General features: G+C 40.8%; 3 protein-coding genes and 1 pseudogene across 3 annotated transcripts in view; 2 read left to right on the plus strand and 2 right to left on the minus strand.

Annotated features, from left to right (window-relative positions):
• LOC140927821 (uncharacterized) overlaps positions 1–819 on the minus strand; it is a 40050-nt gene extending 39231 nt beyond the window's left edge. Inside the window, exon 1 of the mRNA XM_073377503.1 lies at positions 211–819. Within this exon, the coding sequence (XP_073233604.1) occupies positions 211–650 (440 nt within the window). The 5' untranslated portion in view covers positions 651–819. The remainder of the gene's footprint in view (positions 1–210) is intronic.
• An 80-nt stretch (positions 820–899) lies between these two features.
• Positions 900–8886, plus strand: LOC140927822 (glutathione peroxidase 2-like). Its single transcript, XM_073377504.1, has 3 exons — positions 900–1015; positions 6732–6882; positions 8091–8886. Exons 2-3 carry the CDS (start codon positions 6745–6747, stop codon positions 8523–8525), a joined length of 573 nt encoding a protein of 190 aa, XP_073233605.1. The 5' UTR covers positions 900–1015; positions 6732–6744; the 3' UTR covers positions 8526–8886.
• A 1233-nt stretch (positions 8887–10119) lies between these two features.
• On the plus strand, positions 10120–14512 carry LOC140927823 (glutathione peroxidase 2-like; annotated as a pseudogene).
• A 1014-nt stretch (positions 14513–15526) lies between these two features.
• Positions 15527–15771, minus strand: part of LOC140927824 (CCR4-NOT transcription complex subunit 1-like) — a 52108-nt gene continuing 51863 nt past the window's right edge. Inside the window, exon 58 of the mRNA XM_073377505.1 lies at positions 15527–15756. Within this exon, the coding sequence (XP_073233606.1) occupies positions 15684–15756 (73 nt within the window). The 3' untranslated portion in view covers positions 15527–15683. The remainder of the gene's footprint in view (positions 15757–15771) is intronic.

Here is a 15771-nt window from a genome sequence, read left to right on the forward strand (position 1 = left end):
GTCTACATCAGGGTAAGCACGACCACCGGTAAAAGTCACTCAATCATTATTCAACTGCCCCTGTGATTAAAAAATAAGGGATACTAACTTAATTTTGTCCTTGAGCAAACATCTGATTTTTGACCCCTAGTCTGCTGGATATGAGCCAACAGAAAAGTAATCGCAAGGGCTGCGATCATAAGAATTAAGGAGGCGTACTGGTAAACTTACCATTTGAGGAATTCGTCAAGGAGTTCGTTCAACTTCCCTTTAAACCTGGATTCGTCCTGTATTCGTACAGAACCAGACGATGATCTGCGAATTAAATGTTCTTCTGCTACAGAATAACCCGCATCATCTAAATAGGCAGTACATTCCGACCAGCCAAACCGGCGCTCGAAAAGGTAGAACGTGAACGCATCCAGGTCGTCCTGTCCGAGAACGCAACTTTCAGGTGATTTTGTCGGGAAAGGATTGGCGGTATCGTTTAGACCTTTTCGAAGCCATTCTTTTTCAAAATCGTCTTCATCTAAAGATCTTTCATCGCCAGTAGAACTGAGCGTTTCTCTAAGCTTCTGCAAAGCAAGGATTTCTTCCTCAGCGCAAGACGCATTTTGCAAAGTTGCAAGACGAAAACAGAATTTCGTTGAAGGGTCTTCGTTATCGGTCATCACTGAATCATACACTGGTCTAGAAGTTTGGTCCTCATTGTCACGAACCGGCAAAGTTTTCGTTTACTCGATATGTACCAGGTGTTCTAATGCAGATGACCAACTAGCTTCTGAGAAAGCGAAGAATTAATGAATCAGTCAAAAATAACAAAATACCGCCATTTTTCGTACCCAGCATGGCTTTATTTTGCCACGTGACCCGAAATGCCGACTTTTTTCGACAGTTTCTCGGTCGCAGCTCGGCAAAGAGTTTGTGTCGGGTGGGCTTGCGTTCGGACAGATTTCAGCAGCTGGCGGACAATTCTAAACACCGCTTGTGGTCGTTTGTCTCGTTTCGTGTTTTTAACAAACAGCTTTGTTTAAAGGTAAGAATTCACGTATTACTCATAAAATCAAATTCTTTACATCGTATATCTTTAAAAAACTTAAGCTGTACTCTCCTTTGATTGAGATTAATACCGTTACAGACAATTTCACATATTAGCCGGCTACCCAAGCTATCAATCGTAGTTTCTTTGTCCAACTTAGGATAGGAGGCCATGTGTGGTTCAAACTGCAGTTGTTCAAACATTTTCACCATTTCGTGCAAATCATTTAAACAATTTATTGCTGATCAGTCTACTGACTTCAATATCGAGGTGACATATGTTCGCGTGTACAGTTCTTTCATTAAATTCGTAACGCCTCGTTTGTTTAATCAGTCTTCTCACCAACAAAAGTGTTATTATCAACACCATATTTATTGGTGCAAATTTTGTTTAGATTTCTGGGACTTATTAAATCCTTTTAATTATGAAAATCCTTATTGATGGAGAGTTTTTAAGGCTTCCGCTTTTCCCTGTTCTCACTGCATGAGTGAGTTTGTGCTCCGAAAACCAAACATTTTTTCCCTCTTACGGTCAAAATTGACACCTGCCGTCTTTATTTTTTTAAAAAATTAATTCATCATCGGAGATGCTGTTTATGAGTTTTAGTTTCTAATGACCACAGCCAATGTGACATTTCTGAGCCGTTGTTTTGCATGAAAAAGAATTACGTAACTATGTGTTTCAAATACCTTTCAGATGGGGGTCGAAATCCGCCGTTTAAATGCAGAGAAAAAAAGGAGCATGCAACCAATCTAACAATTGAGTTCATGCTAACCTATATTTATTGAATGTAGAATTTGAATAGTCATATTGATAACGAGCGACGCTCAAGAGTTGTTTGTGTTTCGCAAGGTTGCCTTATTAGCTCAAATGTGTTGACATTTCTTACAATAAAATTTGAAGAAAATGTTCTAGTAGGAAACAGCGGAGAGGCCTTTAGAAGAGCCAAAAATTAACTTGCAGGAGTTTAAAATATATGAGTATTCAAGTTAGTTCTTTATCTGTGATTAATATATAACGCGTCACCTTATGGACAAGCATCACCCACGTGTACAGACTATTGTTTGAATACGAGACTTTATAATTGCGACTAAAGTCCATAGGCCTTAGGATAAAATTAGTGTATATGCATAAATTACCTAGATCGATCTATCTATTAATACCCTACGCAATCGAGAAACACGCGCAAATCAAGAAATCACGCAATTTTAGACTAGCGGTTGCTATTTGCGGGATAGTGTAAATACTAGATCTTGATAAATAAACTTGCACAAACTTGGGTAATCACAATTTTGAAAAACATTTTGAGCCTAAACCTTAGGGTGGTGTTACACGAGACGATTCGCAACGATGAGGGGACACAAAGGGCTTGCACTGTAAGTACCCCGGAGAGCTCCATACAATTCCTTATAATTTTGTTATAAGGAATTGTATGGAGCTTTCGAGGATACTTTTCTTAATTAGTTTAGGCGCGGCGGATTTTGTCACGTATGATCAGCGCGAGGTGTTTCTCCCGACACCCTTCTGTCAGGAAAATGTCATCATATGAAAGCAAAACAGACACGATCGCGTCGGCGGGCCGAAGCCGGCAAAAAGAAAAGGCTTTTCTTCTTCCATTTCAGAGGTCAGTTTTGTTTCGATCTGGTCAAAAATCAGGTTTTTAGGTTGTCGGTAATAAAATATTGTCTTATTCTGTTCTCAAGGACCTTTAGAAAACGAGACAAACGAGATAATTGACTAGAGAAAGAAGCGTGAAAACGCTTTTTTGGAAGAAAATTTTTTTTAATTCCGGCAGCGATTTTGCGAAATCTCGAAGCGCAATATATTCAGTTTCTTCCAAAGCCGTCATGATTAAGCAGTGTAATGCCATCACAACTAAAAATGAATTTAGTTTGTATCGCAAAAGCCGCGAAAATAGAGCTGAAAAAAAAATGGATCGGAAAAATTAATAAAATCACCAAGAAACCGTCTCGCGGGAGCTTTGTCAAACAAACCGTTGGTACGGTTTATTTAACCTAACCTGGAAAAGGAGACGTCTGCACGCAGAATGCATTTCATCCTATATGTAGTTGTGATTTCCAGAACGGACCTCGGGCGCCTCATTGCCGTAATATCTTCTACATAACAGAAACCACAGCAGAATCGCCCTGCTCGCGTGCTAACTTTCCGCTCCAATAAGTATTATGACTATACAGTACCAGTGAATTGTTTCAAAATTTAAAGCGGCCGAAACTTATTTCCATCAGCGCGTAGTTAGTTAGTTAAGCAATAATAATGCACAGCACTGTAGATAACACGGTTTTAGAATATCTGACGGCTTCGCGTTTTGTTCGTCGCTGCATGCGATTTAATCGCTTATAACCTAACAGAAAATGTAAATGTACCTGAAAGAAATGCCGTGTATTGCCTTACCTTAACGCTGTGATGTGTGTAAATTTGTCTTTTGCTATGGTTTTAGACAATACGACTTCTCCTGACTATCAATTGTGCGTCAAGACAAGCGCGATAATGAAATAGTCGAAGTGCCATGGTGTAGCACTTTATGACAAAGTTTTAACTTGAAAACTTGATGCCATCTGATGTACACCTGTATAGTCTATGTTTGTAAGCTCTGCCTAAAGAATCACTGGGTTACACTGCACCCATGGGTGTGCCACCTAAAGTGCAGGCTATGTTTGTTAGCTCTACCTAAAGAATCACTTGGTTACACTGCACCCATGAGTGTGCCACCTAAAGTGCAGCCTATGTTTGTTAGCTTTACCTAAAGAATCACTTGGTTACACTGCACCCATGGGTGTGCCCCCTAAAGTGCAGCCTATGTTTGTTAGCTCTACCTAAAGAATCACTTGGTTACACTGCACCCATGGGTGTGCCACCTACAGTGCAGCCTATGTTTGTTAGCTTTACCTAAAGAATCACTGGGTTACACTCCACCCATGGGTGTGCCACCTTAAGTGCAGCCTATGTTTGTTAGCTCTACCTAAAGAATCACTGGGTTACACTGCACCCATGGGTGTGCCACCTAAAGTGCAGCCTACGTTAACTTTGTTAGCTCTACCTAAAGAATCACTGGCTTACACTGTACTCACGGACGTTTGCCTCGCGCTCTCTTCAAAGACAAAAAAGCTATAGTCTGTTTGGCCAAAAATCAAGCTTTGTTTCCCCTAAAAATTTGACACCATATTAGGGCCCCGAAAGACGTTAAAAGTTCCTCCATAATAGAAGAGTGTTTTGCTAGAGTTTACAAACGTTTGGCTCATGAGTTTCAATATAAAGGTACAAAAACTTATCAGCATAATTATAGCACACAAACATTGTCATCAAACTCCTGGCATGTAGCCTGAATAAGCCAAGCAAATATGAATAAAGCATATAACAAGAAATATTCGTCAAATGGTCTCGTTAAGTAAATTATACTTCACTTTGCGAAAGAAATTTATCGCTTGTATCCGTGTTACGCATCGAAAAAGCGAGGAGTCATCGCATGACATTAGGTAACAGAGGTAATACTCACGAGTTTCACGAATTCCCATTCCACGATTTTTCGCCGAGTAACAAATTTAAAACTTCAATTCTTACCTTACAGTGGTCGGTTCATTTACCTTACATTTGCCAACACTAACAAACATGAACAAAACGATGAAATCCGGCACTCTTCTTTCAGAAGTAGCAAGCCGCATGAAGTAAAATCCACCGATATGCGCTGCATTCTCACTACAAATATAAACATTTGCCGTGAAGAAAATACGACGAGGAGGAAAAAATGCCAGATCTTCGCCTCGGCAATGTATTCCAGCTACCAAGCCGGCGTATCTCCAGAAGGTGGACTCGAGGTGGGACAAACCTTGTGATTTTTTAGGAGCCCTTTGCGCGCAAACTAATTTATTCTGGCGCGAAATGAAGATTAAGAAAATGCATCTGAAATCTAATACACGACAAGAAAATTTTCGCACTTTCGAGGAGCGCGACATATTAAATGGGATTAAGTCGGATTAGCTGCCCGCGGAGAAAACATCTCTGCGTGGGATGGTACTTCCAGTAAAAAGCCTCTGTGTCCTCTCATAGAGCGGATCAAAGCGCAACCTCGTCCCAGGTTCTCTCTCCTCTCGCTCGGTGGGAAGGGTAGGAGAGAACCCTCGGAACGAAGTTGATCACAGCGTTGCAATGTTGGAACAATGTTGCAAATATTCGAAACAATTTTGCAACGCTGGGTTGCGCTAAAAATCGTCCTTGCGAATCGTCTCGTGTAACATCAGCTTTAGCCCGGAAAACAGCCGACATTTCGCGACTCCACCAACGGTTTCCCCGCGAAATGACGTCCGAGAAACAAACGCAGAAATTCTATACTGATAACGCGTCATTACCCAGATCTGGGTAGTGCTTCCGATTGGTTCAAGCAAATTTCACAAGCAGCACGACCAATCAGAAGTACTACCTAGATCTGGGTAGTGACACGTCATCAGTATGGAATTTCTGCGCTCGTTTCTCAGACGTCATTTCGCTGGGAAACCGTCGGTGGCGTCGGGAAATGTCGGCTGTTTTCTCAGGCTACGTAAAACTCCACTTTTCAAATCACAACATATGTTTTAATGACATGGAAATAAGTGCCCATGTATTCTCCCCAGATCTAAGTCGGTTGAAACTTCAAAAGCTTTTACAAACATGTTCCCTGCTCGAAGAGGTCTCTCGCGACGAACATGCTGAGTTGTTTCGTTAAAGTTGACATTTAATGCAAGAAAATTCCCATCTTTAACAACATCTATAAACAGCGCGCACAGCAAAGAGTTTGGCTCCTTTTCTGTCAGGAAAAAAACAGTTGAACAGCGAATTAACAAGACTGAATTTGATTTTGAGACGACATCAATACCGGAAAAAGCGCAGCGGCGCCTATTAAAAATAAGGCAAAAAGTGACCATAGGAGGAGCAGGAGGGGGGTTGCAGGGACGTCCGTAGCCTCCGAAACAAAAATTTGGGGGAGGGGCTCTCTCCCACGTCTTGGTGCTAAAAACCACAAAGATAAACTTGACAATTAACCTGTGACATGAAGCAAGACGTGCCGCGCATTGTCACAAATCGATTACGGACCCAATAGACACTGTGAAGACTGCAAGGAGGTTTGCTTGTGCCAACGATCGAACAACGCAAAGGGCATTTTGGAGAATCTGAGTAGGGATATGCGTATGGCCAGTGGGAGATGTGCCCCCTTCCGCCCCCCCCCCATTGTGGGAAGGGGGCGGCTGTATACTTAATTACCCATTTGCACATCTTTCCATAATGCACCTTGTTTGTCCCCCAAAATTTTGCATAAGCGTTGTCCTCAATTTCTCTTGGGACCACTGTAATACCCAGGAGAAATTAAAAACAAAGATTATACAAAGTTTTTTGGGGAGAGGGGGACGGGGGTAAACAAGATGTATTATGGGAGACGTGGAAATGGCGAATAGCTTATGGCTGCGGCGCTCATTAATTAGGGCTAGTGTTTTTGGTGGAGGCAGCGCTATTTTTGCGAGTATCGAATTGCTCCGTCATATTTCTTTCATTTGTTAGAAAACTAGCAGTAAAGTGTGGGCGAACATCTTGAAGAACAAGCTCATTAACATTCACGATGTGAAAGGTTCCTTTCGGTAGGGACTTGCGCTTTTGAAGGCTGAAGTGTATGCCTCAAAGTATAGATCATCTGATGAGGACTTCTCTCTGTGCAATTTCTCCACAGGTATTCGAGGAAAATGAGCCAGTCATTTTATGATTTCAAAGCTGTAAACCTCAAAGGAGAAGAGGTCAGCTTCTCAAAGTACAAAGGGAAAGTGGTGCTGATTGAAAATGTGGCGTCTCTTTGAGGAACAACTGTCAGGGATTATACCGAGGTAAAGTATAAGGGAGCTGCGTCACAAAAGGTATCAAATTCAAACAGTGAGATATGCGCCTCAACCCCCCCCCCCCCCCCCAAAAAAAAAAAATGAGTGGAACATGAAAACAACCACTTCTGACATTAGTGGACGGTATAAATAACACAGCAATACTAACACCCTTACCGCATTGGCTCATTTCAAATAATATACAGTTTCTCGATCTTGTTGCTTTCGTAACCTGTGCCAGAGACGGGAATAAAGTTCTGGCTTCGTCTGCGACGCAGGCTAGGCTTCCGTTGATGGATTCCAACTTGGAGACGAGGATTTTGTGCTAAAATCCTTGGCCTTGGTTTGCAGAAGCCCCCGCACAGAGCAAAAAAAAACTCTTCTCTTCCAATCAGCTGATCCACCAGTCGCGAGGCATTTACACACTGTCGAGGCCATAAAATGGACATCACGTTGAGGTTTGTTCGAGCCAACCCTGCGCAAATCGCTTCGACGGAGTCTTTTCGCATTTTGCTAAAGGAAATCATTCATCGAGTGGAAATATCGCATTACGACAAAATAAAAGGCTGTGAACAACCAAACTTTCACCACATTACATGCACATAATAATTAAGCCCTTCAACTTCACTCCTCTATTAGAGAATATTATGTGAATCCTGGTTTAAAATGCGATCGCTCTCATCGCTTCGATTGCTTGACTTTGTAGCAGTCAGTACTCAAAACAACTCATACACGCATTGCGTGCCTATTTGTTCTCCATTTGCCACTTAAGAAACGAGAAGGAAGCTTCGCAAAGACTTCTGGGACTGTTACTAGGGACGGGGGGGGGGGGGGAGAATTGGCCAATAGGAAACTTAAGCAAAAACTTTTTTGAGCGAAGCACATCAACCGGAAGTGTGGTTTTGCCCACATTTTCGAGCAAATCGTCTCTTTAGATTAAAGGGGCCTAACAAATACAAATTTAGTAGCGTCATCGGTCAAGGCATATTAAAAAGGGAAAAGACTCCACTTCCCGTTGACATGCGTCGCTTAAAAACGTCTTTGCTTAAGTTCTCTATTAGTTGGGTGGCGCATCCCCAGTAACGATCCCACAAACTACTGCGCGCCGCATTTCGACACCAGTTCCTTTCACGTTTCTAAATTGGCGAATTACATCCCAATATGTATCGCGCCCTATAACTTTTGTGTTTGTTTGTTTTTGTTTTGTTCTTTTTCAGATGAATGAGCTCATGGAAAAGTACAGCGGAAAGGGGCTCGTTATTCTGGGTTTTCCCTGCAATCAATTTGGTCATCAGGAGAATACTTCAGATGATGAAATCCTCAACTCTTTAAAGTATGTTCGACCTGGGAATGGGTTTGTGCCCAAGATCGAATTGTTCAGCAAGGTGTCTGTCAATGGAGATAAAGCCCACCCCTTGTTTGTCTACCTGAAGAACAAGTTACCCCTCCCCTATGACAAAGACCCAAGTAAAGCAGACCTGTTAATGAAGAGTCGAGAGATACTTTGGAATCCAGTGCGAAGATCAGATGTAGCTTGGAATTTTGAGAAGTTCTTGATCGATTCAGAAGGGGTGCCGTTTCAAAGATACAGTCGTTATTTTCTCACTTCAGAAATTGCACCTGACATTGAGAAACTATTGTCCAAAAAATAATGAAACACAAAAATCCTGACTAGCTAGAAGACAGTATAAATAGGTGTTCCTTTTTTCGTCCATATACTGTAATCATAGCGTAACTTAAATTTGTAGGTATAGTTTTTGATCAGTAAATTGGTGACTGTGGATATTAAGCACACTGAATGGTTTATTGCAAAGGAAGTTATTTGAACTTCGTGTACGCAGGCTTGTTTGGTTTATAAGGTTGTGAATATGATGGCATACATGTAAAGATATTTGTGTATGCCTGATGCTGCAAAGACAGCCTGTTTCAAAATTAGTGCGTACTGGGATTATGAAGGACGTGCTGCATGTAATTTGAAGGAAAATCAGGAAATAAAGACCGTTGTTTCAAAAATGTTCTTATTTGCGTTCGTATTTATAGCCAAAAAAAAAAGACTTAATTTGTAGATGTTTAAGAGAGGTTTAGTACAAAGTAGTGTTAAGTAAAAGGGTTGTTTAATATAGGATCATGAAGGGATGGCCATTTTACCATTTCATTTCTCCTCAAATAATGGAATAAGATCGTTTAGAAAAAGATGTTGATACCACATCGCTCACCTTAATGCCCTTTTAAAGGCTTCCAGTACAAAGAGGAATCTGTTAAAGACGTTAAACATAAAAAAGTGAAATTGTATACCCTCGCCATTTAATTTCGAATGTGGACGTGTAAAGGTAATTGGTTCTTCGGAAGAAACAAAATGAGACGGGTGAGATGAGAGTTGTTTGGTTTCGTTCTCTTCCATGAAAATTCGGAAATTCCCTCAAAAAATTTTCATTTAATAAATTTCTCCCTTACCAGGACCCGTTTTCCCTCGCCCTTGGGTTGAGCGGGAAAAGGGGATACTTTATATAAACGAAGGGAAAGGTTTCCCTTAATCTCGGCGGACGATACCTCTCGAGTAAGGACTACCCATCGGACTGACAAACATCGATAATTATGGGTGCAGTGACCGACCGAAGGAAGGATTTACTAGTTCGACTTATTTCTAGCTCCTCCAGCTTCCCAGGGCGCACTGATCTGATATATACAAGAGCAGTGACTGGTAATCCGCACCCGTTTCTGAAGAAGCACTTTCACCCCGCTGATACCTTGCCCGAAACACTGGTGTTTTACCAGATGATAGGTCGAAGGGCTCAGGTCTTGCTTGCTGGGATGATTCACTGTATCCTCTTTCTAATATTTCGTTGGCACCACTTTTTCATTCATCAAACTCTTTGGACGCGTTGTCCAAAACAACAACAACAACAAGTTTATTCAGCATTACCATTTTGTACGGGTGTTACCGATTAAAATAACAATAATTAACAGTTAAATACCAGATACCAGAACTTCAAAACTTGCTAAAATGGCACACGGAAACTTGCTGCGCGGACCCTGTGGAAAATTGTAAGAAAATAAGTTAAAGTCATCTCGTTGTGAGGTATGTACACTTGAATGGGTGTTTCAGTGCATTTTTACCGTATTATCGAACTCACGATAAACTGTCATGTACAAATCCTTTTGAGTCTATCGCAGAAGTTTCGAGGAGGCTATTGTATGCCTGGGTCCCTGTGAAGAGGCGTGAACCGTAAAATCTCGGATGGACCTGGTACTAGTTAGAGCCATTTTACACGATTACACGCTGAACGCGGACGGGACGGGAAGGTGCATGAAAAGTACACGCATTTTACCACGTTTTCTCGAACTGTAAACTGTATGCCCTTTCTATTTTGTTGACACCATTCTATTTTGTGCAATCTCAAGTTTGCCTCTCCATAAAAAGAAAGGTAATCAAGGTAAGTAAGTGTAATTTAGAAACGCAGCACGCAACACTACAAACAGGAGCATTTACATAAATAATCTAGCGGACAACTGTTTATTACATGATCTGGAGTTAATAGACATCTACTACGTTGAATGTTGCGTCTTCCGTTAAGAAAAGTAACGTATGCAGCTGGTCCCAGCACACTAGTCACAGTTTATAAGCAAACGAAATGTTAAACTTTGCTTTTCAAATATGAGAGAGAAAAAGAGAGGATGATGCTTTGCGGACTGTGGAGCCTGCTCCATAGAATTGAAGACAACTGAGATGGTTGGATGTACTTGGATGAGACCAAATGATTACCAACAATGTAGGTCAAAAGTGTCAGGACACAGTCTGAGAATGATGCAAACATGTTCCCTAATTTTCCATAACATTGCTGAGGGGAAGTGGTGGGAACGAGGGATAAACCCCCCGGTGGGGAGGGGTACTTTAAAACTTTTTGGGTGGGGATGTGCCGCTGGGACCCTGGAACCCTTAGCCTATACCAGAGCTAGTTCAAGTGAATTGTGCTACCCTATATTAGACTAAACTCCCCAACCCCACCCCCCCTATCCTAGGGTAACTGTTTTCCAGAAACAACTGAGATCACTAGCACAGTCCAGCCAAAACAAAACCGATTTGAGTTTTTTATATTCTTGAGAGGCAATTCCCAGTTTCCCTAGTCTAGACTAAAATCTTCAGGCAATTGATCAGTTTAAATGGAAAATGATACCCTCTTCTAGACCCAAACTCTCTGATTTATATACCCTATCCCAGGGTAAACTGCTTGAAAACTATACCCTTCACAGCGGCACATACCTATATAGCCCATATATGGCAGTACTCCTCCCCTCTCCCCGGGGGATAAACCTGATCAGGAAGTTGATTGGTAGTGGAGTCCTGTGAGGTTATGACTTGGAAGGGTTTTCCAAGCTGTCCCAAGTTCTTTTCTTCTCCACTGCATACACATAGTTGTTTCCATAATACCGTAAAATTCCGAAAATAAGCCCCGGGGCTTATATTTTTCAAAGGCCCTTTTTGAGGGGCTTATTTTTGGAGGGGCTTATATTCGGAGGGGGTTATGTACGGAGGGAAATTTGCGTTTCAAAATCGATTGGGCTAGCCGTATAGTTGTAAGTAAATTTATCGTTTTTGCTTTGTTATACTTTGTATTTGAGGGCAATTTTCCAAATACAAGCCCCCGGAGGGCTTATATTTGGGGGGGCGATTTAATGGAGGGTTTTTTTGCGTTACCGGTTTGGGGGGCTTTTATTCGGAGGGGCTTATACATGGAGGGGCTTACTTTCGGAATTTTACGGTATTGTTGTCTTAATTGCCTGAACGAAGTTTGTCCAGATAGATAGACAAATAGACAGAAAAATTAGATGGATCATTGCTCCAAAATGAACACTGTCCCAGTTCCATATCAAGACAGATTATCCATCTGACAGAGATTAATGAGATGCATTTGTCCACTCGGCAAACACATTGTCCACTTGTACAAGTTGTAAAACATATTTTTCAGTCTTACCTTGTCAACAGTATTGGACAACCCTCACTGACATCATATACCTATGCTGGCTGATGCTGTCTAACCATGGCTTTCTGCTACCTGCCCACACAGCTAACTGCCCACACAGGGTAACTACCCCATCCCTAGTAATAGAACTTGTTGTGATTCTTTACCCCACAGGATGCAAACCATGTTGAAGTGTGTACAAACAAGTGCTGTGAGGCTGTCTTCCCTGCAATGTTTCTACAGACAGCAAGTAAGGAAAATGGGCCAGTCATTTTATGACTTCAAAGCTGTAAACCTCAAAGGAGAAGAGGTCAGCTTCTCAAAGTACAAAGGGAAAGTGGTGCTGATTGAAAATGTGGCATCTCTCTGAGGAACAACTGTCAGGGATTATACCCAGGTACGCTTGTATTTAAGACCTGGGCCCCGTTCCTCGAAAGATGGTTAAGTTTAATCCAGGATTAAGCCAAATTTCAAGCACAGTTTCCTCATCTAAGAACATGCAACTTGAGGTTACAAAATACTGTTGAGCCTTTGCTACGAGATACTGTAATGTTAACGCAAAATGTTACCCTAAGAAATGCATGGGAATGTAAAATACAAAAACGGAACAAAATGTTAATCCTGGATTAACGCTAATCGACCTTTCAGGAACTGGGCCCTGAAGTTTTTCTTGTGTCCTCTTGTAACATGGAGGAATGGTGGAGAAAGGGAGAAAGGAAGTTTATGGAAGAAAAGAAAAAAAGGGGAAATGGGACCGATTGTTGTGTGAGACATAAATAATAATAAATAATAAAATTTAAGATTATACAGTTGGACCTCTCTAAAACAGCCACCTTGGGGACAGAAGAAAGTGGCCGTTGTAAAGAGGTGACTGTTGTAGAGAGGTTTTTTAAAAACAAGAGGTTGTTTAAAAATAATAGTCAATGTATGGATTTGTTGTCTGCCGGGACAGAAAAAAGTGGCCATTGTAGAGAGGTGGCCATTAGCAGCAGTTCGACTGTAATGAGAAGCTGATATTTCTCAATCAAGGACTTCCTACCTCTTCTTACATTATGACCCATTTTGCTGCCTACATTCAGAAAAGATGCATTTAAAGAGTTTTTTTAAAAATCCTTCTAACGGTGCACTTCATAATGTTCAGTTATAATAATTATTTTGTTTTGTTTGTTATCTTGAGTGCATAATTGCCGGTTAGGAATACAACATTTTCACAATGATGCCATTTGGCTACAACTTCAAGAGTCCTTTAGTTTTTTAATGTGCAAATTACAGCTTTGCTTTATGAATCGCATTGGGATTTAAGAATTCTTCTGATTCAAAAGTCCTCAGATACTGTGTTTGAGGTCATCAATTGAGTGTATAGCAATATTTTTTTCTGTTATGTATAGGCCAAACCAAGGCTGTGCTAAATTAGCAGCAATAGTGTGTTCACTTCTAAGTAATGAATGTTATCAATAAATGATATTTACTCACAATATCATTTTTAAAACCAATGTTTTTGCCTTCTATTTGCCGAGATGAATGAGCTCATGGAAAAGTACAGTGGAAAGGGGCTCACCATTCTGGGTTTTCCCTGCAATCAGTTTGGTCATCAGGAGAACACCTCGGACAATGAGATTCTCGATTCCTTAAAGTATGTTCGACCTGGGAAGGGCTTTGAACCTAAGATTGAGATGTTCTGTAAGGTGTCGGTCAATGGCGATGAGGCACACCCATTGTTTCTCTACCTGAAGGAGAAATTGCCACACCCTCTCGACAAAGACCCAAGTAATAGTGATCTGCTGATGAAGACTGCAGGAGATATACTATGGAGTCCAGTGCGAAGATCCGATGTGTCTTGGAATTTTGAGAAATTTTTGATTGACTCAAATGGAAAGCCATTTCAGAGATACAGCCGGTATTTTCTCACTTCAGATATTGCACCTGACATTGAGAAACTGTTGCCTAAAAACTAATCTAACAGAGTAACACTGACATTAGAAAGAGCAGTATCAATGATTTGTAAAAACTTATTAATAAAAATCCACTCATAAGATTTTTTTGTTAACCCTTTGAGCCCTAAGAGTGACCAGCATCAAATTTCTCCTTGTAATATCAATGCTTTGTAAAACAGAGTGGTCATGAGAATTACGGACATGATCACACAAGATGAATTTGCTTGATATTTTATCAACTTCTCCCCACTACTTCTGTAGGAAATGAATAGGGGCAACAAATGAGAATTCAAATTTTGATCCTAGGGTTTAAAGGGTTAAGACATGAACCTTTTTTGTGTACAAATAAGTCACCTCTGTGTACTATTTACAATGCAGAACAAACTCTACTGGCTCCCAGCACACTTAAAACTTTAAAGAAATATCTTTGTTATTGATTGGCTAATGAACCACCAAGGTTGTAATGATAATTGTTATCTGAGAGTAATTTAGTGTACTTAAAGGGATGTTCTAAATAATTATTGCAGAAAGTTAATTGGATGGTGTTTATTTGTTTGTCCAAGGTTGTCCTTATGATGGCGTACATGTAAATGTGATTGTGTGCGCCTGATGTTGAGAAGACAGCCTGTTCTGATGTTGGCTCTGGTTTGTTCGAAGTTTGTGTATATTTTTACATTTGTAGTTTTTAGGAAAATATGGTAAACACATAAAGCAATTTTTTTCATTAAAAGCATCATTGTTTTGTGGTTGTAGTTAATTCATTTGGTAACTGATAATAGAAGGGGTACAATTACATTGATTGATGGTGGATGCTGGGAGAGACTCTTTGGACAGTGTGAAAAAATCCTGCCCAAAATCTCTTGGCCACAAAGCTGGCGAGATATCTAGATACTAGACACAAGTTGTCCACTCATACGAGTCATAAATGATAATTTTGGACTATTATCATGTTGACAGTTTTGGAGAATTGTTAGAATATAACAAGGGTGTGGCGGGGGAAAGGGGGTGGGGAAGGTCGACGCTTTTTCTTTTTTTTTTTTTACTGACTGCCTAAGTACGGTGGCTAGATATTAATTTTCCTCAGCTGACTAGGTGTAGTGTATTTATGTGGTAGATTGTTCCAGGGGGCTGTCCAACAAAGCTTTTGTAAGGAGGCTCCAGACGAGGTCCAACACCTTTCTCTTATTGAGGCTCTTTTTTGGCAGAAAAGGTACCCCTTTGGTATGCCTTCCATTAAAAAATGGTACAGCAGAAGTTTGCATCATAAATGAGATATAAAAGCATAACGTGTTACCCCAAAATATTGAGAAGGGCACTCGACAGCTTTTTCGGAAATCCAGGGTTTGGCTGGATTGATCTCTGAGGAACAGGGCGTAAGATTCAAAATTGGAATGAGGAGCATAACATGGAATTTCGGCAATCTTACGATGCAGGGTGGGTAAATGTTGTCATAGACAGCCGTGATCCAATAAAAAGGGAGCTGCATTTCCTTAATGTCCACAAATCTTTCTTTCTGCCAAACAAAACACTATACCATACTTTATTTTCATAAGCATCGATTTGCCATGCATCTTCGCCCTTTTTCACTTAGGCCCAGCTATCGTCTTTCCTCAACCTTGTCAAGTAGCTATCAATTCATTGCGCTAACGCTTAGACCAGCCTGCAGAGCAGTCGTCCCTTTCCCAGATTGCACTCAGGTTGGAAAGGAAATAACGGAGGCTATGCTTAGACAAGAAATAACAGTCTAATGGAAATTCCTATGTTAAGGATTTTCTTTATTCAGCATTACTGGATACAAAAAATACAAATTGAGCAAAATATTTCACAAAGTTATTCTAGGGCAAACTGACTGACGCTTTGTGTTAACAGGCGTTTGACGCTGTACAATTTTTACAACTCCCTAGTGTCCTCAGTCTTAGTTTTCAGCGGATTCTCTAGAAGGGGCCTGTTTCTGCTGCATACAGCTGCGAGCAACTGACTCGAACAACCTACAGACAAAAGCA

Source organism: Porites lutea, chromosome 2, assembly GCF_958299795.1.
Source record: "Porites lutea chromosome 2, jaPorLute2.1, whole genome shotgun sequence".
In the NCBI taxonomy this organism is placed as follows: domain Eukaryota; kingdom Metazoa; phylum Cnidaria; class Anthozoa; order Scleractinia; family Poritidae; genus Porites; species Porites lutea.